Source organism: Pelmatolapia mariae, linkage group LG23 (assembly GCF_036321145.2).
Source record: "Pelmatolapia mariae isolate MD_Pm_ZW linkage group LG23, Pm_UMD_F_2, whole genome shotgun sequence".
NCBI lineage: Eukaryota > Metazoa > Chordata > Actinopteri > Cichliformes > Cichlidae > Pelmatolapia > Pelmatolapia mariae.
The window spans coordinates 32,672,743-32,700,497 of record NC_086246.1 but is presented as its reverse complement, the minus strand read 5'-3'; the positions used below and the strand labels follow the sequence as shown (position 1 = coordinate 32,700,497).

Below are 27,755 nucleotides of genomic sequence, written 5' to 3'. Positions count from 1 at the left end.
TTGGTGACTGAAGCTCCCGCCATCCGAGCCCCAACAATGACGCCGCGCTCAAAGTCGCTCAGATCCCGACCGCGGACCATTAGGGCACCTACAAAAGGAATCACATCAGACCCGGTCAGGGGTCATGGGGAACACCTGAGAGAACACATGCACCGTCACCCTGTTCAGACCCACCTCTGAGAATCTGCTCCAGGTCTTCTTCTGGCTGTGTGGCCGTAGATTTTAAGGCGGAAGTGATAGAGCAGCTCTGAGGAGAAACAGAATATGATTCAAACCCAGCAAGCATTATGTAAAACAAAACACTAAAAGGGATTACTAATACCACCTTAAATGTCTAAGGATCATCAGCAACAACCCTTCATAACCCTACACTGACAGTTCAGTAATACCACCTTAAACCACCAAAATCCTAAGGGACAGAAGCTGGAAATAAGTTAAAAACCACCGTAAATCAGTCACAGGTGCTACAACTTTTACAAAAATGAAAAGCTGAGTAATTCCACCTTAAAGAGGTACCTAACTGGATAAAGTTAAAGTGAAGCCGACAGAGGGACACTTCACTGAAGAGGTGGAGGCGGCTTCAGGTGAGGAATGGAGAAAGGGGGAGGAGAAAGAGCGGCGTGAGGGGGGAGTCTGTGAGGAAGAGGAGTAACTCCACACTAACGAGCTTACCTGGAGGCCAGCCTGCCGCCCTCTGACCTCTCTGCCCGGACTGCAGTCCTCTGTGTCCCGCTCTGTAACACACTGGAGGTTACTCAGACCTTTAACTCATCTCTGACCCGCTCATCTCGCTCCTCCTCTCGGCTCCAGCTCCTTCTTGAGCTCCGTGTTCCAAACACAGACCCAGTTCCGGGCCAGCTTCCACTCGGAGACGGTGTTAGCGCCGTCCCACTCCGCCTGCAGCAGAACCGCTTCTCCTGCCCCAAAATGGCGGCCGAACTTTTGTTTTCTTCCTACTGGGCTTGTTCTGTTTGACCCACTGCACATGCGCATTCGTGTTTTCCAAGCTGGACCCGCCCACCACTTCCCGCTCTTTTATTTTTTAATTTTTTAAACTTTATTGATATCAAACATAGAAACAAAATTACGAATCCCATTTATAAATTATTTAAATAAATATATAATTAATATATAAATATTAGTAAATATTTAATATTACTAACATTTATTATATTATATGCCACCAATTAGCATATATGTGTGTGTGTGTGTGTGTGTGTGTGTGTGTGTGTGTGTGTGTATTGTAAATAATTGTATATACAGGATAGAGAGACAGTAAAGAGCATTTATACACTCAGTAATAGCCAAAAGTAAATACAGCATTCATGTAATCCATCATGAATTTTTTCCACTGAGTTATTTTTCCATAAATAATCATGAAGCATGAAGGATAACATATACCTGATACACATAAAAAGCAACTAAACCTGCTCTAAATTCTATCTACATCACAGTTTAAGCTCATATAAAATCTGTGTAATAACATTAGACAGTCCTGTCCTGGACTGTCCGCTGAAGTCCATCAAGCAGGTTGGGGAGGAGAGGATGTTGTCTAAGTTAACATCCATTATGGACAACAACTCCCACCCCCTGCATGAGACTGTACGAGCACTGAGCAGCTCGTTCAGCAGTAGACTTTTACACTCACAGTGTAAGAAGCAGTGCTACCGCAGGTCATTCTTACCAGCAGTTGTCAGACTCTATAACACAGTTTAACATCCTTTTGGTTATCTTACTCATCAGCTTGTTTGTTCACTGTACATTTTATACATAGCTCTGTACAATATTTCTATACATATTTCTGTACATTGTTACCTGTATATATGAACTTCAGTTGCTTATGTATATAGGACCAGGTTGTGTCTTCCTTTTATATTTTATATTCCCCTTGCTATAAGAGCCGTGTAACACCCAAATTTCTCATCCGTCGGATAATAAAAGGTTTATTCTATTCTATTCTCCTTCCCTCCAGAAAAGACAGACTGTGTGAAGCAAATGCGGCAGCTCAGAGCAGATACACAGTAGCATCATATTAAACAGTCATTCAGCATAATATAAAGCATAAACACACAAAAATACACCGGTGTGAGCCCTTTCCCTTTTATCATGGCAAAAACTTCAAAATAAAGAGAGAGAGAGAGAGGGAGGAAAGTTGTGTGTATACCAGGGGGATCCACAGCTTTACTCTCAGGTCACCATCACTGATCCACCACCATCAACATCATCACAAACATCTCTGACTGTGTCCAATAAAACCCTTCCTTCCTCCTTCTGCTGGTGGTCACTGTGTACCTTTTACCCCTCAGAGGTCAGAGATCACATCAAAGTTTAAGTTGTTTAAGGACAAGTTTAAGGTGTGCTTTGACCCCGCCCACCTCCAAATGCTGTGCCAGTGTTTCTGATCAGTGTGTAGATCAGGGGTGCCCAATCCCAGTCCTCGAGAGCTACTGTCCTGCAGCTTTTAGATGCATCCCTACTCCAACACAGCTGAATCAAATGGTTTGATTGCCTCTTCAGCATGCCATCAAGTTTGGCAAATGCCTGATAACAAGCCATTCATTTGATTCAGGTGTGTCGGAACAAGGATCCATCTAAAAGCTGCAGGACGGTAGCTCTCGAGGACTGGGATTGGGCACCCCTGGTGTAGATGATGGTCTACATTTCCTCTCCTCATCCTGTGGATTTATTAACTTATTATTTATGTTATTATTGATTTATTTATTTTATTATTAATAATAACATTAATAATAATAAATACTATTTTATCATCCATTAACTGTGGCTTTGAAATCATTTCAAAGTGGTTCGGTTTGTATTTCAGTGACATCTGAGTGTCCATGGCTCCTCAGACCGGAGCCATGGACATTTGTCCCTTCTTCTCCGTCCAGAATGTCAGCATGGACAACTAGCACAGATGCTGCATGTGCCTGGTGAGGCTCGGCTCAATTAATATTACAGTAAAAATACTAATTTCTACCTGTTCTGCTCAGATTTTCTGAATATCATTAAGTGCACCTGCAGCATGTAAACAAAAAGACGATTTGATGTTAAATAAAGTAAAATGAGAGGTTTATTGTCTTTTACTGATGGTCTCTTCAAACACCAGCTGCAGCAGGAAAGCTGTAAATAAACTTGTTTGTCATGTTGCATTTCTGGTCTCCGGTAGCAACTAAAGCTTCAGAAACAGCTGTTTTTGTAGCGTACTACAACATCACGATCAACCTCAAAGACATCAGACGAAGCCTTCAGAGCTGCTGTACACGGTGTCCACGAGCTTCTTCATGAATGCTGTTGATGTGCTCTGCTCGTGAATAACTAGTCTTTGTTTCTGCTGCAGACTCATAGGACAGCGTCAGAGCTGCAACATTACATGTCTTACAAAGAAAAACAGAAGTCTAAACACTGACAAAATCACCATCACCCTCCACTGTTTCTCCCACCCCACTTACACACGAAGTCTTGCCCACATTATTAATTATTATTATTATTCTGTGGAATAATCTCCACCTACACATCAGACAGGCTCCTACTGACAATCTTTTTAAATCTCATCTAAAAACACATTTGTATTCACTGGCCTGTAATACAGCATGAGAATATTTAGTATTTTGTACTAATATTATGAGTTACTAGTTATTTTGTATTTCTGCATAGCACTTTGGTCATTGTTGCTGTTGTAATTAAATGTGCTATATAAATAAATTAATGAAATAAATAAACAAAACATTAACACTCGGACTGTGTTGGGCACTGTTGTGTATATAAGATTTGTATCTTTTGGTCTTTTATGTTGTTTTGGTGTAACACCGAGGGCCAAGGGAGCACTGCAATTTCAAATTTCTGTGTGTGATCTGTACACTGGTTTTCTGACTTTGACTTGAGCTGACATGGCACTAGTGGAAAAGGGCTAAAATCTTCCAAAAATGACCTGGGAGTAGTGTTCACATAGTGACAAAACAAAGCTGATGAAATACTTAAGTACATGAGATTTTAGGCTACATCTCATTTAAAACACAGCATGTGAATACACACAAAGAAACAAACAATAATGGCCACATCAGCTGCTAGCACAGATGACACAAACTTCTCAGATTAACAGAAGATCCTGTTCAGCGATCACAGATTTGCCTTTTTTAAGTCACACTTCAGTTTTTGCATTATATTTTTAAAATCAGTGAATGTTTTAACTTCAGAGTGCAGGTAAAACGTGGAAAAGGCTGAAGAGTAACAAAGGCTATATCATATTACACAGAGGAACAAAACGGTGAGCAGGTCAATACTCCAGAATATATTTTCAGTGAATACAGTACTGTTCAGCTGGCATAGGCTGAACGTTAGAAATCATTTCTATGATTTGATTGAATTCATGAATCTGAAAACATGTTTCTGAGTGAAAGACACAGACATGTACAGACTGAACTCTCTGTTCAACAGTCAGAGTGTTTCTCTAACAGGAGGACACTCTTTACACTCAACTCAGCACAGACACACTGAAGAACCATAACCAACTCTAAATCCAGGATAAAGAGGTTCAGTGAATGTGGTGTTGAAGGTGTGGAGGTGGATCAGAGTGTCAGAGGAGACTCTGTAGAAGGACAGAGTGCCAGCAGGACAGTCCACATACACTGCTACTCTGTTAGAGACAGAGGAGGAGGAGGAGGAGGAGGAGATGGATGTTACTCTCTTACTGTGCAAGACAGAATGAGGACCATCATCAGTGCAGCTCAGACTCCAGGACTGATCGTTGAGTCCAAACCTACTGTCAAAACTGCCTCCTTTCCTTCGGATTCTTCTGTAACTCACTGATATGAAAACATTTCCTCTCCACTCGACCTCCCAGTAACAGCGACCAGTCAGAGGATCTTTGCAGAGTAGCTGAAGAACATCAAATCTGTCTGGATGATCAGGATATGACTGCTCCTCCTCCACATATGTCATCTTCCTGTTGTTGTCAGACAGTTTGAGGTTTGTGTGTACTGTGTTTGTGTCGATTGTGAGTTGACAGGAATCTGATGGAGAGAACAAACACAATCCAGTTGCAGTTATTGATCCATCATCTGTTCATTAATTGACACTTTGATGATGACTCCTCACATCAGAGATGTGAATGAGTGATGTGACAGTTTGAAGATGGTTGAATGTGTGCTGCTTTGTTTTCATGAATCACATTAAAAACACACTTACACTTCCTCAGACCTGGTTTCAACCATTGGACTCCAGCAGGCTCCACTCTGAAAAGAGGAGAGGGATCAAACCAGCACAGTCTCTATCAGCATGCACACATGGACATTACATGGCTCTCATACACATACTGTTAAACACTGATAAAGGGACAGTCCAACATTTTAGTGGTCAGTGTACTGATAATAAGAACCACATTTCAAGTAGAGAGAATATTGTGTAATCATCATGATCCTCCAGCTGCTGTGACTCTTTACTTTTAGAGAGCTGCTGTTTCAGTCAGGAGAGAATAATCCACACGTCATTTATTAGCTCCACGTATTAGAAGATAAATGTGATATTAATCTTTTTTCTTGCTGCTGCCTGAAAACTTTTGCAGAGCTCAGAGGAAGAGGTTCCTACTTCATCAGCCTCTAAAATCATATAACCATCCTCTTCCGCTTATCCTTATCAGGGTCGCAGGGGGACTGGAGCCTATCCCAGCTACCATAGGGCGAGAGGCAGGGTACAGTCTGGACAGGTCGCCAGTCTGTCGCAGGGCTAACACATAGAGACAGACAACCATTTACACATATGGGCAACTTAGAATCACCAATTAACCCAACCAGTAAAATCAGTAGTTTTTCCGAGTTAATCAGATATCTCCTAAATACGGCATGTTCACCTGAAAGCGAGACATTATGGTAGCAATGAGTTCCTCTCCTTAGTTTAATTCAGTTTGATCTGATTTAGGTTTCAAACTTTGGAAGACGCTGGTGTTTTTGTTTCTTGAGTCACCGTCTAACAGCCTGAATACATTTTAGAAACATCATCTCTCTGTGTCTCTCCCTGGAATCAGAGCAGAGCTTCAGCAGCTTCTCTAATTAAGACCCCTTCATAAACGTAGTACTGCCTCCTCCATTAGGAAGTTACATTTGCCAAAAACACCACCACAAACCACCTAAAGATATTTAAAGTTGGTTCTTGTTAAGTTGTTTGGCACGTCCCTTGAGTTAGGTGTCTGTTCTATGTTGGATTGATTCATGGGTCAGAGCTAAGAGGGTAAACAAGCAAAACAAGTCTTTCCTCTGAAAGCGGTGAGGTACAAGGACTGGACTGGAAAAGAGTCATGTGCAAATGTGCAAAGAAGAACTTTGAAAGACCTTCAGAAAGCTGGAGAACTATAGCTCATGACAGTTACATCTAACAATATCAAGCAGTTACATCAGTTCTCAAAGAGTTCAAGTTACTAACAGCTCACCTCTCTGCAGCAGACGCCTGCTGGCCTTTAAATTCAAAGGGAATCTCTTTGGAACAGACACTCTTAAAAGACAAACTGCTGGAATCTGAATCTGAACCAGAACCAAGTTCAGGTTCAGGTCCAAGTTCAGGTTCAGGTCCAGGTTGGTTCCTGTGAATAATGATGGAGCAGTGAGGTGAGTGCTGAGCTGTGACATGGAGAAGAGTCATAGACAATTAGAGATGGTCATCTCACCTCTGATCTTGCTGTCTCCCCACCCACTGACCCATGCTTCTGAATTCACATCAGCTCACACACACTTTCTACCTTCACCTGCAAAGGAAACACAAATCATTCACATCAACTGAAATCTGCCTTTCCATCATGTGTGCTGTCCAAATATCAGCTGCTTCATCTCATTGTCAGTTGAACGCAGTCAGACACCAGTGTGAAGCAGAGGAAGCTGCCATCAGCTGCTCTACTTCTACTATCAGTCCACTAGATGGGGCCATGAAGCACACACAATGCATTCACTGACACACACTGATTCACTGTGACTGGAAGCTTCAGTCCATTAATATTTAGTGAGTTCACCACGTCTGAACAACATTTTTAAACATTTCAGCTGATCCAGTCATCTGCTTGAATAAGCCACTATAGACTCATGCAGAAATAATGATAACAACAACAACAATAAAATAAATACAATTTTGGTCATACCACAGAGCAGATCCAGAGGCTTCAGGACACCTTGTTCCATCCTTCTCTAAGTCATTAAAAGTCATGTTTTAAACTTTAAGTGTTAGTAAATTTCAGCTCTTGAAGTTTACTGGTAATTAAGAAAAGAACAAGTAACCAGAAGACAATAAGAGGCTAATGATGAACAAAATAACAATAAAAATGTTCTCAGGTGACTTGTTTGAATTTATTTCTATGAATAAATGAGTAATTGTTGTTATTTTGTTGTTATCTTATGGAACAAAGTTGCTCTCTCACACTTTACTTTACTCACACTTCACATTTCCTGCAGTGAATGAAAAACATTTAGTTTCACATCTGAAACTAAATGTTGAGAAATTTCTGTCTCACACTGAAAAACAAAAAGACACCCTGACATCTGTAACATCTGCACTCTCACTGTTATCATATCAGCTGTGCAGATAAACAACACTCACACTGATGGGAGATTACTGTCAGACCAAGATTAGTTTCACAATCCTTCTGACAAAAAGGAAAAATGTGTTTTTACTTTTTACATGTTTTAACATCATATTTCATCTTTTTAAATTAAACTCACTGAGTTATAAAATACAAAATGCTAAAATGTGTGATGTAAAACAAAAATGTTGAAGATGGTCTGATGAAACTAAGAGAAATATGTAAACTCACCTGAGAGTCTACAGTACATGGATTAATGTTGGGTTTTAAATGATAATTGCTGTACATTACTCTAAAATCAGCTGTGAATGTGATTTTAAGATCATGACCTGATTTAAAACAGAATCTAACATAAACATTCTAAGATATTGAGCGTATATGGCAAATGAGATCACAGGATGGCAAAAATGTAACCAGCCCTTCTTGTTTCCTTGCAACAACAAAGAATGTACCCCTATGAAAGAGAAAGTGTCACTGTTTCCTTGTTTTACATGAAGACTCGGGTCAGGGCTGCTAGTCTCAAGTCTTAGTTAAGTTGCTGCTGACCTTCAACTAAACCTGCTGCTGCTCTGATCACACACAGTGATGCAGCAGATTTATGCTGGAACTAAGCTGCACACAGCTGAGGTTAGACAGGAAAAGATTACAGACTGACTTAAATGGAGAGACCGGAGATAAAAACACACACAGCATGTTGTGTGAAGAAATCAAACATGAGCTGAACAAAAAGTAAAGCTCCTAAAGACAAACGGTTAAAAGAGGAAACAAAGAAAACTTACAGTTTCTTCAAACACACACACGAACAACAAACTCCACTCCACACCTGGACACTAAACACGGAGGCACAGGTGAGCTGCTTCCTGGAAGGAGGCGGGACTCCACCTGAAGCTCAGCACAGGCATCAGGAGCAGGAGTCAGATTTTCACAATAAAAGCACTTAAAAATAAAAAAAACAGGGGTCCAAAGACAGGTGTATCACAGCAGGCAGACATTTTACAAGACTTTTAGATAGGCAAACTATCTTCTTTATAGTCTTCTTTTCACTCACTTCAACACATCCAATGGTGTGAGATCCCTGTGTTCCTAAATCAGTGTTTCCTCAGAGTTTTCCAAAGATTTCTTTCTGTGCAGGTACTACAGCAGCAGTAGTGATGTCACTGTGAGCGGTGTTGTTGGTTTGCAGTGTGTGGATGTTTTTGAAGGATGGTGTGTATCTTATATCATTATATAATTATTTATAATCCTTTTTAAGATCATTTGAATCAAATGTCCTCACAAAGATAACAGCTGTTTATACCATGGTCATAAATATAAGATTAATAATGTGTGTGTGTGTGTGTGAGTGTGTCGATAATTTTAACACTTTTATCTTTAAAAAAAAAGGATTTCTCTCTTGCCTATTATGTTTATTTTATTAAGAAGAATGTGAGCGTGGAATGCAGATGTCCTAAATACAGCTTAATACAAGATCCAGTAAAGGAGCAGATGACCTGAAACATTACATGTATTACAAGAACAAGCAGGTGACTAAACTGTGACAACAGTCTTGGAACAGGTAGGGCAGTGGTTAGCACTGGTGCCATACAACACAAAGATCATGAGTTCAGTTCCAGCATCTGGCTTTTCTGATTTTGCATGTTTCCTTCTGTGTTTGTGTGGGTTCTCTCTGGGCACTCTGACTTCCTCCCACAGTCCAAACACATTCAGTTGGTGGGGTTAGGTTAACTGGTGAATCTAAATTGCCCATAGGTTTAAATGGTTCAGGTGCTCTGCCATTGCAGGTCTGACTGATGGAGAGCTGCTCCATGACACGGCCCATGCCCTGAAAAGTACAGCATACTAACTAAGTACTTCTAAGTACAAGTACTAAGTACTTCTAGCTTCTAAGGAGCTTGGTAAGAAAAGCGTCTGGACCTCTTTAAGTTGCTTGAAGACGTTTCACCTCTCATCTGAGAAGCTTCTTCAGTTCTAGGGTCAAATGGTGAAGAGTCCCAGATTTAAGCCCTGTGGGAGTATCCCCCAGAGAGGGACAATGGACCCCCTAATGATCCTGAGCCAACGTGTGAAAATGGGTGTGATTTCCTGAGGTCAGATGGCACAGGATGTTAGTGGGTGTTAAGGCATCTGGGAAGGGATCTCAGAACTGGATTATAGGGCTTTGGAGTTGACGTCACGCCGCAGTGCATTGTGGGATCGCGGCGCCATGACAGAAGGCCACAAATCAAAACAAACACACTGTGTTGGAAGCACGACTGTCAGAACCACGCTTAAAATCAGTGCAAAAGACAAAGGGCTGTATCGCGACCGATTGGGCCCAGACGCCAAGAGACGGTACTTGGAAAAAATAGCGTGCATCGATAATGTGGACCCGTATGAAATAAGGCAGTGGAGCGGAAACCCAGACAGCCTGCCGCTGTTGTCCTATCCTGATATTTTCGCGTACCTTGTCTGTGGAGTCAGCGCATACACGGCGAAGCATTTTCGGAATTATAAATTCCTGGAGGCGCACATCTAATTCACAAACGGTTGGGTACAAGATTTGGCCGTTTTTAAGCCTCCACGTTGTGAGTACGTTGACCATATGACCAAGATACAGCCAGGGGTTACACATAACATTGACTTCTCCTCAGCAGCTGCCCCCCAAATTGCTCTAGATGAACGATTCACGATTGAAGCCAGCTGTGCGTTGCCATGTAAATAGTTTGCATTTCATGTGTACCTGCACATGTACTTGCTAAGTACATGTGAACAGATCTTGAATAAAAAAAATAAACATACTTTTCATTTCTGTTTTATTGAAACCACTTTACAGAAAGTACAATTATTTACAATGAACTGTACATGCAACACAGTAGTTTAATGAATATTCAACAAGAGCAAGTTTCATTTGGCCCTGGTTTGACAACCACACTGGGGCACATATTCACCAAAACACAGCACACCTTAACATTCTTATCAAGCAGTGTTGTGTCTTCACCCTCACATGATATAGTAACTCCTGTCCACAGCCTCCATGACATGGTGATTTTGTTGTTGGTCTTCTGTCAGATCTTCATTTATTACTTCTGCACGGGGCACACCTTCATACTCTGCAGCTGCATAATGAAAGCATGTAAGATAAAATTAGTGCATACACATAAGGTAAATGTACACCAGTATTCCAGGTGCGTGATTCATCTGAAAGTTATGTGCAGATTAGCGTACAATGAGCGCAATTTTGTATGTTTTTGGGGCGGGGGTTACCTCCAATGGGTGCTCTTTTTCGCTTTCGTTGCACTCGCCTTGCGTGCTGGTCCGAGTCTGACCGCTGCAATCCAAGCCTGACGTCTTCGTTTAGTAATATCGGATACATGAGATCCCTCCCGTTGCCTCCAGGAGGGGAAAAGTGAGCCCATTTTCCAGCTTCTTGCCTTCCCTATCGTGTGATCTAACGTTGCAACCGACAACACAGTACGTACGAACCATAGCTGACGCTTCCGTGTGCTTCGTTTGGCCTACTGTCATGGCGGGAGGGGGCGTGGTCCCCCTCCCGTGACATCACGCTCCAAAGCCCTATAGATGGCAGACAGTTGGTGTCATAAACCACCGCCTCTGTTCAAAGATGGTCGTTCACAGTGGACATAGATGGCTTCTTTCACTCCTCTTTCAAACCATCTGTCTTCTCAGTCCAAAATGTGAACATTGGCATCCTTGAAAGCGTGACCTTTGTCCTTTAATGCAGATGGACCGCCGAGTCTTGTCCCGTGGAGGTGGCTCTTCTATGTTGTGCCATGTGTTTATGAAGTGGCTGTTTGGGCTCTCCAATGTAGAGGTCTGGGCATTCCTCGCTACACTGTATAGCATACATTACATTGTTAAGTTTGTGTTTAGGAGTTTTGTCTTTGGGATGAACCAGTTTTTGTCTGAGTGTGTTGCTGGGTCTGAAGTATACTGGGATGTCATGCTTGGAGAAAACTCTCCTGAGTTTTTTTTTTTTTTTTCTGATACACCAGCTACATAGGGGATGACAATGTTGTTGCGTTTGTCTTTCTTATTCTCCCTAGTTGGTGTCTGATCTCCTTTTCTGTGCATCTTTGCTGACTTGATGAAAGCCCAATTAGGACAACCGCATGTTTTAAGAGCTTCCTTTACATGTGTGTGTTCCTTCTTTTTCCCTTTAGACTTAGAGGGAAAATTTTCTGCCCGGTGTTGTAGGGTCCTGATTACTTCAAGTTTGTGTTCCAGAGGGTGGTGGGAGTCAAAGAGGAGGTACTGGTCCGTGTGTGTGGGCTTCCGGTAAACTTCAATGTTGAGGTTTCCATTCTCTTCAATGTGCATGGCACAGCCCAGGAAAGGCAAACAGTAGTGGTGCAACGGATCAAATATCTCACGGTTTGGATCGGATCACGGTTTTAAGTCAGGCATCGGATCAATTTTCAGATCAGCAAAAATAGAAAAAAAAGACAAAAATTGGACTCGCCATTTACTTATTTAAGTATTTTTTGCCTATTAAAAAACATTCAACTCAAGACTCATTCTACGCACTTATATAAAAATAAATTAAGGCGCAATATGGACATTATGGACAATGCTGGGCATCCTCTGCACACGGCCATAAACAACCAGAGGAGTCTGTTCAGTGAGAGGTTGCTTCTCCCAAAGTCAAGGACGAGCAGACTTAAAAACTCCTTTGTCCCACACGCTATCAAACTGTTTAACTCCTCACTGGAGGGGAGAGGGAGGGGAAACACGGGGAGACAAGTAAGCTGTAGTGCCTTTTCCCTGTGCAATAGTTTTTGTTAATATCCAACAGTGTAATAAATATGGTAAATGGTCTGTATTTGTATAGCGCTTTACTAGTCCCTAAGGACCCCAAAGCACTTTACCCTGGGGCCCACTGACAAAGGCGAGGCTGCTGGACACTGGCGCCACCGGGCCCTCTAACCCGGTGGCCGGGGCTCGAACCGGCAGCCTTCCGATTACTAGGCGAACTCCCAACTCTTGAGCCACAATCGCACGTTCATCATAGTTTAACCCCTTGTTTTGCACAACGGAGTACGGCCTCACGTCTGCAGCTAAACACCCCAGTAGCTTTTGTAATAGCTTTAGCCCGGTCGGATTGGGCAGCAAAGGGCTGCTTAAATGCCGCAAACTCCTCTGCTCCTCCACTTGGACCGCTACCGCTTGACAGACTGACCACCATACACATACTTTTTTTTTCTTCTTTTTCGAATCTTCGGATCACGTGCGTGCCGAACCGTGGAGTGGGATCAGTTCGGATTACGGATCAACCGTGATCCGTTGCACCACTAGCAAACAGTTATCCTTTGTGTCTTCCCTGGTGAACTTGATGTTTTTATTCACAGCGTTAATGTGAGCAGTGAAGGATTCCACTTCTTGTGTTTTGATTTTGACCCAGGTGTCGTCTACATATCTGTACCAGTGAAACAAGCAAGCAAAAAGAAAACAACACAGTAGGGAAACCACAGCAACAATACAAAGCAATAAATATTGAATCCTACTGAGCAGCATACAAGACTGATAATGAATGATATGGGTCTGACCGAGCCATGTGCACCAGACCCCACCAAGCAGCTGCCTTGAGTGAGCAAGTACATACCTGAGCACCCAACCCCAGACACTGGGAACCACCAATGCACTGACGGTGAGGGCATCAGCCACCGACATAGATTGTGGTGGTACGAGATATGTCCCCACACCTAGGGGAGCCTGAGATATTCCCACAGAGGTGGAGTCTAAGACCCAACCTGACACATAGACAAATAGACATACAGACACAAACATACATCCCCACCCTCATGTACACATATACAAATACTCTTCACTCACTCAGCATGGAGACAAGCTGAAATGAATACTGTACACACAATCACACTCCCCATACATACTCAATACCCACCAGGTCCAGGCACCATCACCCCAGAGGGGCAATCCGCCCAAAGACCCAGGAGATAGTTTCCTTTGCTCTGGGGTGGATACAAGCAGACTGTACCAGTGGGGAGGCCCAGTATCCCAGACCCCGACCAGATGGCCAGCTCCTCCTCCCGGCTGCCTGCCCCAGATGGTGAACAGACAAGAGGGAGTGAAGACTCCATACCTCACTCCACCCACTTATATGTGGTGTTGCTGAGTGCTGTTATAAAGTGCATTTAAAACATGGGAGGGTTATGGTACCAACAACCCTGCGCCAGATAGCAGCTGGTCTCACCATGGTCCTGAACGAGAGCCCTCAATGTCTACATGTATTTAAAATTGAGAGGTGGGCACCGGCACCAGAGATGAAGCTGAATAAACAGACCATCCTCTGGACCCCGTGTCTTATCTAAGTTGTGGAACAAAATTGAGGGACAGGTAGCTAGAAGGGGACAGAGGAGGAATGCCTCCCCTGCACCTCAGTGACGCACTTGTACCTCAAGGCCCTGCATGTGTGGTGGTGTGATGGAGCAGGAGGAGGGAGGCAGTTGGGGATGGGGAGGGAAGGTTTGGGTGTGTGTGTGTGTGTGGTGGTGGTGGGGATCAATCAACAATCTTTTTACTAGCATAGGGCCACAAATAGATCCAAGCAAAAACCCAAATGTGCCCTTACTGTGGAAATCTCCCCCTGTTCAAAACTTCCTGCCTGTCCTTCAATCACAGCTTCCAAAAGTGACTAAAACAGTCCTGTTGTGCAGAGGTTGGAAAAATCACATTAAAAGGACCATCTGAAAGAAATCCGAGCCTCATGTTTGAACCCAACTCCCACCAAATATCCAGCATGTTAGAAACAAGAAGGCTTAATCTAATTAACTGTTTTTAATGAAACATCTTGAATCTTCTGCATTACCAATGCAAAATACAAGGTACAGCATTAAAAGGGGTTACTTTTTTAGTTATTTATTACAGTTTATGGGTGATACATGTTCCAGTGCAGTGGTTTACACATTTGAATAGCAAGCAAAAGAGCCCCAGTTCAGTACTTGGTACCAGGTACTACCACCTGTTGAGCCAAGCTGACCTGGTAGTAGTGGAAGAGGTAAAAACTTACAAAAATGACCTGCTACAGCTCATTTACAGACCTTTTCCTTTTTAAAACACAACATGTGAAGACACACAAAGAAACAAACAATAATGGCATCAACAGCTGCTACACAGATGGCACAAGCTTCTCAGATTAACAGAAGATCCTGTTCAGCAATTAGATTTGCGCGTGTTTAAATCACAATTCAGCTTTTGCATTAGATTTTTAAAATCAGTGAATGTTTTAATTTCAGAGTGCAGGTAAAACGTGGAAAAGGCTGAAGAGTAACAAAGGATATATAATATTACACAGAGAAACAAAATGGTGAGCAGGTCAATACTGGACAATATATTTTCAATGAATACTGTTCAGCTGGGATAGGCACCAGCTTCCATCATCATCAAATGTTAGAAATCATTTTGTCTCAGTCTGTTTATTGTTTCAGTTTAAGTCATTTCATGTCTTTTTCTCTACATTTTCATCCACAGCAGAGTCAAGATGCACTGATAAGGTCTCCATCCCTTCAACCGCACAAGTCTAAACTGTGAAGAGTGATTCATGGAGAAAAAAAAAACAGACAAAAACAAAACAACACAACACAGAAAAAACCAAACAGACAAAGAGTAAACAAAAAAAACCCAAACAAACAGAAACAACAAAAAAAAACAAAACAACTAACAAACAACCAAAAAATACAATGAGATTATACAAAATCAGGCCTCACATTATGTACATATTTCAACCATTTCAACCAGTAATCCTCAAATGAGTCCGCCTGCAACTTTAGCCTGAAAGTTGTTCTTTCCATAACAAAAATAGTATATATCACATCAATCCACTCATTTATAGTAGGAGTATCCTCTTTAAGCCAATGACGGGTTATGGCCTTTTTGGCAGCTACCAACAGCACACTGCACAAGTATTTATCTGGTTTGCATAGATTAAGACTCTCTAAATTACCTAGGTACATTACTGCAAAATAAAATTGTATTTTCTTTTGGAAGATTGTTTCCAGGACCTTATGTATTTCCTTCAAAAATGGAACCACACGAGGACATTCCCAAAAAATGTGGAAATGATTTGCTGCTGCATGTCCACACTGCCTCCAGAATGTTGTGTTATGAGAATAATTGGATTTTTGAGGCGGGGTATTAAAATAACGAATTACATTCTTCCAACTGAATTCCCTCTACCATGGGGAGCTTGTTACCGACCACTGTTGCCTACAAATCCCATCCCATTCCTCTCTTGTAAGGGATAGATTGCCCTCTATTTCCCATCTTGCTTTAACATATCTTGTATCATGACCCCTTAAATTGGTCAGTGAACAATATAATTTGGAAATAATTTTTTGATAGGGTGCATCTCTATATGCATTCTCGAATATATAAATAATTTCTTCATTCCCAGTCGATAACTGGGGATGTTTTAGCTTTTTATTCAGAAAGTCCCTCAGTTGCAAATACCTAAAAAAAATCTTGATTTTGCAACCCAAACTTATTCTTAAGATCCTGGAAACTCATCACTTTTCCATCTTTCAACAAAGTACTGTATGTGGTAAGGCCTTTATTAGCCCATGTTTTAAATGTCGAGTCGGTCTTACTAGGCAAAAATTCTGAGTCGTATGCAAACCACCTAAGAAATCCGGCCCTCTGTATTAATTGATACTTTTTTAAGTACTCTTTTCCATGTCTTTATTGAGCTTACTATTCAAGGGTTGCCCGGGTCTCCCAGGAGTCGTAACTCTGAGGGATCTCCTATCAGTGCCCCGACAGGGAAATTACCTCCCAAGGAAAATTCCACTTCCTTCCATCTTGAGCAGTATCCCGGTTTACACCAGCCCACCAGATTTCTTATTTGAGTTGCCCTATAATAGTCATGTAAACAAGGGAGGCCTAGTCCTCCTTTATCCTTGGGAAGCTGAAGTGTTTTAAACTTAACTCTTGGCTTTTTACCCGCCCATATAAATCCAGAGAGGATCCTATCCCATTCTACGAAGTATCTATCAGGGTTTTCTATAGAAATAGACTGAAATAAGTACAATATCTTTGGGAGCATATTCATTTTTATGGTGTCTACTCTAGAAGAAATGCTTAGGTGAGGGATTAATGACCATCTGCTAATATCTACCATGATATCTTTTTTAAGTGGGGGGTAGTTGATTTCTTCCAAACTGTTTATATCCATTGATAAGTTAATGCCCAAATATTTGATTGTTTTTTTTATCCCAGCCTAGCTGAGTAAATTTTGAGGGGGGCTATAAAAGCTACTAAGAACTTGTGTTTTTTGTATATTCAATTTATATCCCGAGTAGGACCCATACTCCTTTAACACTGACATAAGCTCCATAAATGATTCAGTAGGTTGTGATAAATAAACCAAAACATCATCTGCGAACAAGGCCAATTTGTGCTCACTTCCAGCAATTTTAATCCCTTTTATTTTTTCATTCTGCCTAATCCTTTGAGCCAACGGCTCTATAAAAATGGCAAATAAGAGTGGACTCAGTGGGCATCCCTGTCTTGTGGACCTTTCGAGCTTAAAAGCATCTGAAAGTTCACCATTGATCTTTATCTTTGCAGTTTGCTATTATACAAAGCCCTCAATATTGTAATGATAGACCCATTAAACCCAAATCTATTCATTACTTGGAATAAAAATTCCCATCTCACAGAGTCAAACACTTTTTCAGCATCTAGACTCAATAATATAGCTGGTATTTTAATTAAATTAATATGTCTAATAATTTGCAGAGTTCTCTTAACACTATCATGGGTTTGACGCGACCTAACAAATCCAGTTTGATCTAGATTTATTATCCTTGGGATGATCCCTTCAAGTCTCCGTGCTATGATTGACGTAAACAGCTTGTAATCTACATTTAATACACTTATTGGCCTATAATTGGAACAATCTAATTTGTCTTTACCATCTTTAGGTATAATAGAAATTATGGCTTGTTTCCATGAGGAGGGTGCTTCTCCCTTCATTAGGACCCAATTAAATGTTTTAAGTAAGACCGGTGTCAAAGGTTCCCTTAATTTCGTGTACCACTCCGCAGTAAAACCATCTGTACCTGGAGATTTGTTTGCCTTGAGTTTAGCAATTGCCAAGTGAAGTTCTTCCCTTGTAATTTGCTTCAGTAACGATTTGTTTTCTTCTACTGTAAGTTTAGGGAGGTGTAACATGTCAAGCAAACTCTCCATTTGATCGTCATTGTTTGTGGGTGGTTGTAAATATAATTTTTCATAGTATCTCTTAAAGCAATCCTTAATTTCCTCTATACCCTGCATTTCCATTTTGGTTTCCGGATCCCTTATCCTGTATATTGTTCTGTCTGCTTGTTGCTTCCTTAATCTATATGCCAATTGCTTCATATATTTAGCTCCCCCCTCATAATTGTTTGGTCAACATTAGTTTTGTTTGTACGTCTTGGGTGTATATCTCATCAATTAGATTTCTCTTCTTTGCCATTTCTAATTTTGTCTTAGTATCAATAGTGTTTTTGTGTGTGACCTCTAATTGTAATAGTTCCGACTGCAGCTTCTGGAATCTTGCAACTTTGGATTTTTTAATATTAGAGGTTATAGCAATAACTTTTCCTCTCATCGCTGCTTTGCACGCGTCCCACAAAATCGGTGGGGGTAACTCATTTTTATCATTGAATTCCAGGTATTCAGCAATGTCTTTTGTCAACTGTTCACATGTCCATTCATTCAATATACTAGAGTTTAATTTCCAGTTGGTTATTTTTCTCCTTTGAGTAAGATTTAAGGATAAATATAGAGGGCAGTGGTCGGAAACGTCCATTGACCCAATATGACACTCATGTATTCTGTTCATATCAGTACCAAAACTGAGGAAATCGTCGATTCTCGAATATGTTGCATGTGGAGATGAGTAGTAAGTATAATTCCTTACTGTTGAGTTAAGATGCCTCCAAATATCCACCAATCCCATCTCCTCTATCAGAAGGTTCAGTTTTCTAGTTAGTTTTTGTGACTGAGATATTCTCATCCCCGATGCGTCCAGATGTGGTTTTAGTGTAATATTAAGGTCTCCTCCACAGACAAGTAGTCCCTGTGCCTCTGTCACTACTTTCTCGAATACTTGCCTATAGAAATCAAATGTAGAACCTGGAGGAATATAAACATTATAAAACGTAATCAATTCCCCATCCAATTTGCCCTGTACCATGATAAATCTGCCTTCTCTATCCCTAATTGTAGCAAAATGTTCAAAAATAACCCTCCCTGATATTAAAATAACCACCCCTCTCGTATGTCTTAAACCATTTGAAGAATAATAAGCATGCTTGAAACCTTGTCTCTTAAGTTTCTCGTGCTCAAGGCCCACCAAATGAGTCTCTTGTAGAAATGCCACATCAATATCCTCTCTTTTCAGTTTACTAAGCATTTTCCCCTGCTTTGCTGGGCTTTGGAGCCCATTTACATTAAGTGAGAGTACCTTTAACATTGAGCTTTATTATAACACCAGATAGAGCCATGAATATGTGTTCCAAATGTCACTGAGGTAAAACATTGTGCCCCCACTGTTAACACAAAACTAAGATAAATACACAAAAACAATAGAGCCTCCAAATACTCAGGATCGTTCGACCCCTTTAAGTCCCTGTTGGGGAGAGGAGAGAAAGGACCCACCATACACTGGGGGCTCTCCCTAGTGCTGTGGCGACTATCCAGCAGGCACATCCCACTTACACTAGATGAGTCCAACATATATAACAACTTGTAAATCTGTTCAACTGAACTATCAACGCACCGACTTGAACAGCGATGAAACCAAATTAGCATATTACCTTCTTATATAGTCTGCTTGCTTGCAAGTATAGCTCTTATCCTCTTTGTCATTCATATTTAATAGTCTCTTCTATATTCCCGCAGTTTGCGTCGGACACGAGTTTTCATTCGTGGCCCTCTGTCCCTCTCCGTCTCCACTCCATGCCATGAAAATGCGTTAAGTACTCTCTCTTCGGTGCTGGGTCCCGGGTTTGCGCGTGTGGGGGCCACCTCAATGCCCCGTGCTCTCAGTTCCTTCGCTGCGTCCTCTGCGTCCTCGTAAGTCCGTGGGCCGGTGCTCCAGTGGATGTGAATCCGCGTGAAGGGCGTTTGGAACCGAATGTTCCTCTCTTTTAGTGCCTTTTTTATTCCCGTATAAGATTTGCGTTTCTCCATGACTTCATAGGCATAGTCGTGGTCAAAAAAAATCTGCTTATTTCCCAGCAACACTTTTTTCTTCCAGGCAAGCCTAAGGACCGTCTCTTTTACATCCAACTGAAGGAAGTTGATGATTATGGATCTCGGTGTCGCATCTGGCCCAGGCTTACGTGACAGGGCTCTATGCGCTCGCTGGATCTGGAGGGGCAAACCTTCGGGTAGGGGCAATTCTTTCTGAAGCAGATCTTGTGCGAAGGCAATTATCGACTCGCCCTCTGCATCCTCCGGTACCCCGTAAATCCTAATATTATTCCTCCTGGATCTGCTCTCCAGGTCAATAACCTTTTCTCGAAGCTTGCATTGTCCTTTCAATAGACCAAGTAGGGCCTCTTTCGTCACCATTCCACTCTCCTCTATCTCGGCTATACGTCCCTCTGCCTCCGCAATGGCCTTACCCTGTGACTGCTGTGTAGCCGCACATTCAAGTAGCTTTTGGTTTAGTTCCTGTTTAAAAGCTGCCAACTCGTCTGCCAGCTTTTTGCCGATGTCCTCCGTGAGTCCCAACAATGATTCTTGGACTTTATCTTTAAAGCTGCCAAGCTCCTTGGACACTTTGGTGATCTCCCGGAGGATAACGCCATCTCCTCCAGACTCCGGCAACGCTGACTGGTGGCTAGATAGCAAGCAGCCGCCATCTTCCTTGTCATGTGGTTCCATTCTTTTTTGGATCTTTGCCTCCTCAATCTTCGACTGATTCGTATTTTTCTGTCCTCTTTTAGATTTTCCCTTTTTCATCCCTTTTTGAAAGGGCTGACCTTAATACTTCAGAGTCTGGAGGCCGTAATTTAGTTCAGTTGGAACAGAGCTCGATGACTATGCGTCCATTGCGCTCTGAACCGGAAGCCCTCTGTAGCTTCCATCTTTAAAGGACTGGAAAGGAATAATTTTACAAGGAATCATTTATAACAGTTTTAAACATCAACTCATTGAATCCATGAATCTGAAAACGTGTTTCTGAGTGAAACAGACAGACATGTACAGATTGAACTCTCTGTTCAATAGTCAGAGTGTTTCTCTAACAGGAGGGCACTCTTTACCCTCAACTCAGCACAGACACACTGCAGAACCAGGATGTAAAAAGTCAAACCCAAATCCAGGATAAAGAGTTTCAGTGAATGTGGTGTTGAAGGTGTGGAGGTGGATCAGAGTGTCAGAGGAGACTCTGTAGAAGGACAGAGTGCCAGCAGGACAGTCCACATACACTGCTACTCTGTTAGAGACAGAGGAGGAGGAGGAGGAGCAGATGGATGTCTCTCTGTTATTGTGCCAGACAGACTGAGGACCATCATCAGAGCAGTAAAGACTCCAGGACTGATCATTCCATCCAAACCTATGGTCATCATTGTCTCCTTTTCTTCTGATTCCTCTGTAACTCACTGATATATAAACGTCTCCTCTCCACTCGACCTCCCAGTAACAGCGACCAGTCAGACCATCTCTGCAGAGCAGCTGCGGCTCATAGTCAAATCTGTCTGGATGATCAGGATATGACAGAACCTCCTTCACCGATTTCACCTTCCTGTTGTCGTCAGACAGTTTGAGCCATTTGCTTACTGTGTTTGTGTCGATTGTGAGTTGACAGGAATCTGATGGAGAGAACAAACACAATCCAGCTGCAATTATTGATCCATCATCTGTTCATTGATTGACACTTTGATGATGACTCCTGATATCAGAGATGTGAATGAGTGATGTGTCAGTTTGAAGATCAGGGGTGTCAAACTCCAGGCCTCGAGAGCCGGCATCCTGCACGTTTTAGATCTCACCCTGGATCAACACACCTGAATCAAATGATTAGTTCATTACCAGGCCTCTGGAGAACTTCAAGACATGTTGAGGAGGCCATTTAACCATTTGAATCAGCTGTGTTGGATCAAGGACCCATCTAAAACCTGCAGGACACCGGCTCTCGAGTCCTGCAGTTGGCCACCCCTGTTGAAGATGGTTGAATGTGTGCTGCTTTGTTTTCATGAATCACATTAAAAACACACTTACACTTCCTCAGACCTGGTCTCAACCATCGGACTCCAGCAGGCTTCACCCTGAAAGGAGGAGGGGGGTCAGACCAGCACAGTCTCTTTCAGCATGCACACATGGACATTACATCACTCTCATACACATACATAGAGAACAATCCACACATCTTTTATTAGCATCACATATTAGAAGATAAATTTGGGATTTCCTGCTGCTGCCTGGAAACTTTAACAGAGCTCAGAGGAAGATGTTTCCCTTTATCAGCCTCTGAAATTGAGCTGATCCACATTTTCAGTACAGATACAGTAATGAGCAGGTTTGAACTAGGTTGAAACTACTGAAGATGCTGGTGTGTGTCCTAAGTCATATAGCAACATGAAGTCATTTTGTCATGTCTCCAGCAGCGTCTCTAATCAAGACCTACATAAAAACTCAGCCCTGCCTCCTCCACTCTTCCTTATTACAAAGTTAAAGCTCCCATAAACACCACCAAAAAGTTACTAAAGATCTCATTTAAAATTGTCTCTTTGCTTACTTTCCTCTGAAGGTGGTCAGGTTTAAGGACTGGACTGAAAAAAAGAGTGAAAAAGCAGCCAATGTGCAAAGAAGAGCGTTGTAATACTTTCAGTAAAAAATTATTCCTTAAAACCACTAACAAACACAGAAAGTCTGTCTCCTTGGAAACAAAATATAAATAAATGAGATTGCTCAAGACTTTTGCACAGTGATCTATTTTCTTCAATAAGAGCAGAAAGGCTTTGCAGTCAGCTCATTAAAAAGAAACTGGACAGAACCAGTCAGAGTGAGCTACAGTCCAAACAACAGCTGAGCTTCACGTATGAACACAGAAGTTTGTGAAAAAGAATTTATTCACAAACGCTGAGTCAGGAACAACATTACCTTAGTGGAACAGCAGCACCTGGTCCTCTGTGAAAATATATACCAGTATCCATTGACCAAGCATGTTTTAAGGACATATCCCTATTTTTAGACAAAGAAAAATAAGGTCTTAGATACATCCTGACAAGAAAATAACAACAACAAAATTAAAGGTGAGAAACAAACAAACAAATAAAACACATGACAGACCAAATTACATCAGAAATAACAAATCATCTAGATATCTATTTCCCTGAAAACAATTTTCTCCTCTAGATGATCCAGCCCTGATTTAACTCTGAGAATGACTCACTCTGTGTCACACAAACATTTCCATTTTTAAATCACTGTTAAATGTTTTTGAGCCTACAGAACAGCTGTTACATTTCAGGTTTTTATGAGTTTATAAAAGTTTAACCTCCTCTGCATGAATCCAGAGAACAGCTGACTAAAGATCAGACACATTACTGTGATAACTGTGATACAAACAATAATCTGGATACTCCTTTATGCTTTAAAACGAGATTTCTTTATAAATCAGTGTAGTGTAGGAGCAAGAACCTCATCACATCATGAATCTCTTTCACTGAAGGAGAAAATAAATTAAAGTAACATTGAGCATGAATCATTCACTCCTGCAGGGAAAAAAAAACCAACAACCAACTAAACTAAAAAGATGTTGTTACCTGATGAGAAAGGAAAAATGCTTCCTTAAGTATAGAAACAGCTGATTACAGACTAACAGACTGTAATAGATCAGTAAACAAATTTAATAAGATCAGGTACAAATGAGCTAAAACTAGAAATGACATCTATAAAACAGCAAAACTTCAGCCCTGAAACTGCTGCTAATGTGCAGTTTAAAGAGAATATTAACATTACGATCACAGCTCAAAATTAAGAAAAGCCCATTACATCTCTTACTGAAAACAGCAAATGAGAGATGCAAGTCAAAGAAATATTTGGGTCAATAAGAGCACAAAGTGTCTGCATTGAGCTCATTAGCAGGAAACTGGAGAGAACCAGTCAGAGTGAGCTACAGTTCAAACAACAGCTGAGCTTCATGTATGAACACAGAAGTGTGTGAAAAAGAATTTATTCACAAACACTGAGTCAGGAACAACATTTAGACACACATTACCTCTGTGCAGCAGCAGCAACTGGTCCTCTGTGAATATATATGCCAGGATCCATTGACTGGGCACGCTTTAAGGAGACGCTCCTATTTTCAGATAAAGAAAAATATGGTCTCAGCTTGACAGGAAAATAACAACAACAATAATAAAGGTGAGAAACAAACAAACAAAACACATGATGGATCACATTACATCAGAAATAACAAATGATCCAGATATCAAACTATTTCCCATTATTATTACTACTGAAAACAATTTATCCTCTATGGAGAATAAGAGTATAATCCATGCATACTGTCAGCCTTGCCATTGTTTTATTCAGTTACAACTTTCTGCTCTGTGTGACCTTCGTCAGGTACAGAGAAACTGTGTAATGGTAAATACTAATGGCAAGTGAGACAGTGTGCAGAGGTCATTGTTATTGTAATATATGTTTGCACTGATTGCCGATCACGCTTCAACTGAGTCGTCCTCGGTCAGAAGGAATGGCACTCCACAGTGACGTAGTTCAAGTAACTTTAATAAGGAGGAGGCAGATGACATCAACAGGGTGTACAGCTTTGGTGGGGAGGCGATTGCATTACAGCATTCACATGCAGGTAAAGGGAGTGTGATAGTGTATATGAGTGTGTGTGGTCATCTGTAAACAGAAAGAACAAACATTTATGAATACCAGTGTACTGCTTCTGCAGTAGTGTGGGTTTCCAGCGGAATGTTATATAGTCTGCCATAACCCCATGGCCACTAGATGGCACCCTAAGACCATAAATGAATTTCTAATTATGTGTGCCTATGCCAAGAGGCACACATATTACTATTCGTCGGATTTATTATTATGTGTGCCTATGCCAAGAGGCACACATATTACTATTCGTCGGATTTATTATTATTATTATTATTATTATTCTTCAGTTTCCGCCTGAAATTTTGCAGCGAATCTCGCCTCGCAGTTTTGAGACAAGCTTCATATATGTTACCTCATTTTGTGCGGCTGGATCAGGAATGGTGTGCTATGACTTTTGGTGTTTATGACTATTATAGTTTTTTAAATATTAATATTTTAGTGAAAATTTTCCCGCGCTTCTCTGCCAAACAGTTTTGACAATAGGGTTACATATGTTAGATCATTTTGTGCGGCTGGAGCTGGACTAGTATGGTATACACTTTTGGTGTTTATGACTTTTATAGTTTTTTAAATATTAATATTTTAGTGCAAATTTAGAAAGATTCTTCTTTTGGCGCCATAGAAACAGACTTCATTTGTGGTGTGTTGGCTCCATCTTTTGGTCCCACTGATACAAATTTCAAACTTCATTTGTGGTGTGTTGGCCCTCTCTAGTGGTATGCCGGGAGTAGTACGGCCTGTCTACCCTTATTTGGATTACCGTAATGATGACAATATCAACGGTGCGCACAGCGTCGCTGCTTTCAGGAGCCATTGGAATTTTTAAGGTTGCGCAAATCATTCAATAGTTACGGTAATGCTTGGTGGAAAACTCAATATCCCACAATTCATAGCACGCCTCTGCCGAGTCAAACAATGGCGGCCATCACTTAGTTTTTATTTTCCTCTTAATACTGTTTCTAGGTCACAAAATAAACTTTTAAGATATTTTCAGGCGAGAATATAGGTGTGTAAACTTCAAATATCTGCTCATTTTGTCAAAACATCCCATATTAGCGACAATGTTCTGACGATGTCGTTTCTGCTTGAGGCTAGCTGGCTAGTGTGGCTAGCGCGGCTTTGCTAACAAGCTACAGCCGGCCTGGATGACAGTGAGAGCGGCTTACTCTGGTTTCACACCCGGTCCTTCGTAAAGTCTCGTGGTCACAGCTGGACTTATTTTAAATAAATAAATGATTTATTTATTTATTCATTTTAGTAACGGTATAAACAGTGAAAGGTGGTGGATTGGCCAGATGTAAACTTCAAATATGTGCTCGTGTTACCAAGACATCCCATATTAGCTCTGATGGTTTCGGTGCCTGCAAAGAGCTAGACAGCTAGCTAGCTAACTGGCTGTCTTTTTGACTCAGGGTCATAGCTGGACTTATTTTTCGTTTTTATGAGCCGATGAGGGGTTTTTTTTAGTAACGGTACAAACAGTGAAAGGCGGTGGATTGTCCAGATGCTGGTCGATGTGGAAAAAATAACTGAGTTGTTTGGTGGTCGCTGACGCGGAGCTACAACCGAGGGCAGCTATCCACCGGTGTGTGTCAGACAGAGCATGCAGGGAACGAGGCGGCGAGGCGACCGCCGATCAACCGGTGGTAGATCGTGGATCAGGGAAACCGAAGGCAGGAGAAGCAGGCGGCTGCCGGTCAGAGCGTGAGGTGAACTGAATTTCAGGTAAGAAGTTATGAACTGCACTCTATTTGGGTCAGATATAAACCGAGTTTAGGTGTAGTTTGGTGGAAACCAGGAGATGACCTTACCGAATCATCAGAGCTGAACTGGTGATGGAGAAACAGGTTTACCTTTTTTTTAGGTGACATGAATGAGTTGAAGGGAAGTTATGAACTGTTTCTGAGAGAAATAAACACCAAGCTCCTTTTTTATTTAGCTGACAGCTGGTAACTGTGCAGGGGCGGATCTAGCAAAGCTTTTGCCAGGGGGCCAGGTAGGGCATCTTACAACCAAAGTTTGTATAATAATACACAAGATTGGCTGTAGACCATTGTTAATCATTCAGAACACTGTGTAAAAATAACAAAAAACAAAAAGTGAATGCAAAAGTGCATAAATATTTATTTTACGTGATTGATGTGTGTGGCGGGGCGTGGTCTGCAGTGCCGCTGCAGGGGAGGTGGACCCACCTGAGCGACATCTGCAATCACGCCTCTCTGGCGTAGTCTGTGCTCTCTCGGCTGTTTTTTGGGTGTGTGTCAGGCTGTGAGTTGAAAAGCTACAGCCGGCTGTGTGGGTACACCAACCATGTGTGAAAAGTGGTCCATAACGTAATGCTTCAAAGCGTGTTCATGCAAACATTGTCGGGTCTGCCGTGGTACAATGGGACTTCTGCTCATGAAACTATGTGCACAGCGTCTGCAAATCGGGGCTGTACAAAGTCACTTCATCTTTACCCAAAATTGTAAGCTGTCATCTGTGAGGTGCTAGCGGTGTTTGTTTTTACCATAGTTCATGGTGGAGAATGGCTGCTCTGCTGAGTTTTGCTCTCTGTAGCTGTATGAATGGCAAACTACACTGTTTACCAGCGGCATAGGCACACTTAAAATTTCTTCTGAAATTTTCGCTTTCTAGTTAGTATATACATTGGCAAACAGGACCTCTACAGATTACAACGATTCAGGTAATAAACATAGTGAGTAGTTACATCCACCTACAACCACAATGCTGCACAGTAGGTCGTATATTAAATGAGGTATCAGCTGCAACCAAGGCTGCCTGTAATAGGCCAACAACGTAGCTTAGCGATAGCAACGGGACTAGCTTCTTACGTAGCAAATTACACAGAGCAGATTACACAGATAGAGTCAAACAATCATCACTCTCTTCTTATAATACTCACATGATAAGCACGCACACAGGGTCAACACACACAGGAATGCAAGGAAAAACGTTAATCCTCCGACTCCTCCGACACACCTCTCATCTGTGCAGAACTGCGCTGAACACGTTCCCAACCGGAAGTACAGATACCGAGGTGCATCATGGGTAACGTAGTCTAAACAGTTAAAGTGAACAAGCGGACTTTTAACAGTCATGGTTCCCTAGGTCTTCCTGGTGTTCATTTTGGTTGTCTCTCACCCTCTTTCACTCCCCGCCAGGGTAGAGCCTGGCTCCTGGTGTCCACCTCGATCTCCACACCTGGTTGCCATCACTCACGTGGTGCTCATCACCTGTGATTACTCGACTTATACTTCTACTAAGGTCTCAGCAGAGTGTTGTTCTGGTTTTCTCCTGTCTCCTGTTAGGCATGAGCGAGTTTCAGCATGGACTGGATCGAGTG

At 41.7% G+C, this 27,755-nt stretch overlaps 1 protein-coding gene across 2 annotated transcripts; it reads right to left on the bottom strand.

Annotated features, from left to right (window-relative positions):
• Window positions 1-14,399: 14,399 nt before the first annotated feature.
• Window positions 14,400-27,495, bottom strand: LOC134620391 (uncharacterized). Of its 2 annotated transcripts, XM_063466553.1 has the most exons (5): window positions 27,315-27,495; window positions 23,790-23,870; window positions 22,670-22,750; window positions 21,788-21,834; window positions 14,400-21,378 (listed from the first exon to the last, which is right to left on the bottom strand). In XM_063466553.1, exon 5 carries the CDS (start codon window positions 20,525-20,527, stop codon window positions 19,433-19,435), a length of 1,095 nt encoding a protein of 364 aa, XP_063322623.1. In that variant the 5' UTR covers window positions 20,528-21,378; window positions 21,788-21,834; window positions 22,670-22,750; window positions 23,790-23,870; window positions 27,315-27,495; the 3' UTR covers window positions 14,400-19,432. The 2 variants fall into 2 exon arrangements, with proteins under 2 accessions (XP_063322623.1, XP_063322624.1); XM_063466554.1 differs by lacking the exons at window positions 22,670-22,750; window positions 23,790-23,870; window positions 27,315-27,495 and adding an exon at window positions 22,305-22,596.
• Window positions 27,496-27,755: the final 260 nt, after the last annotated feature.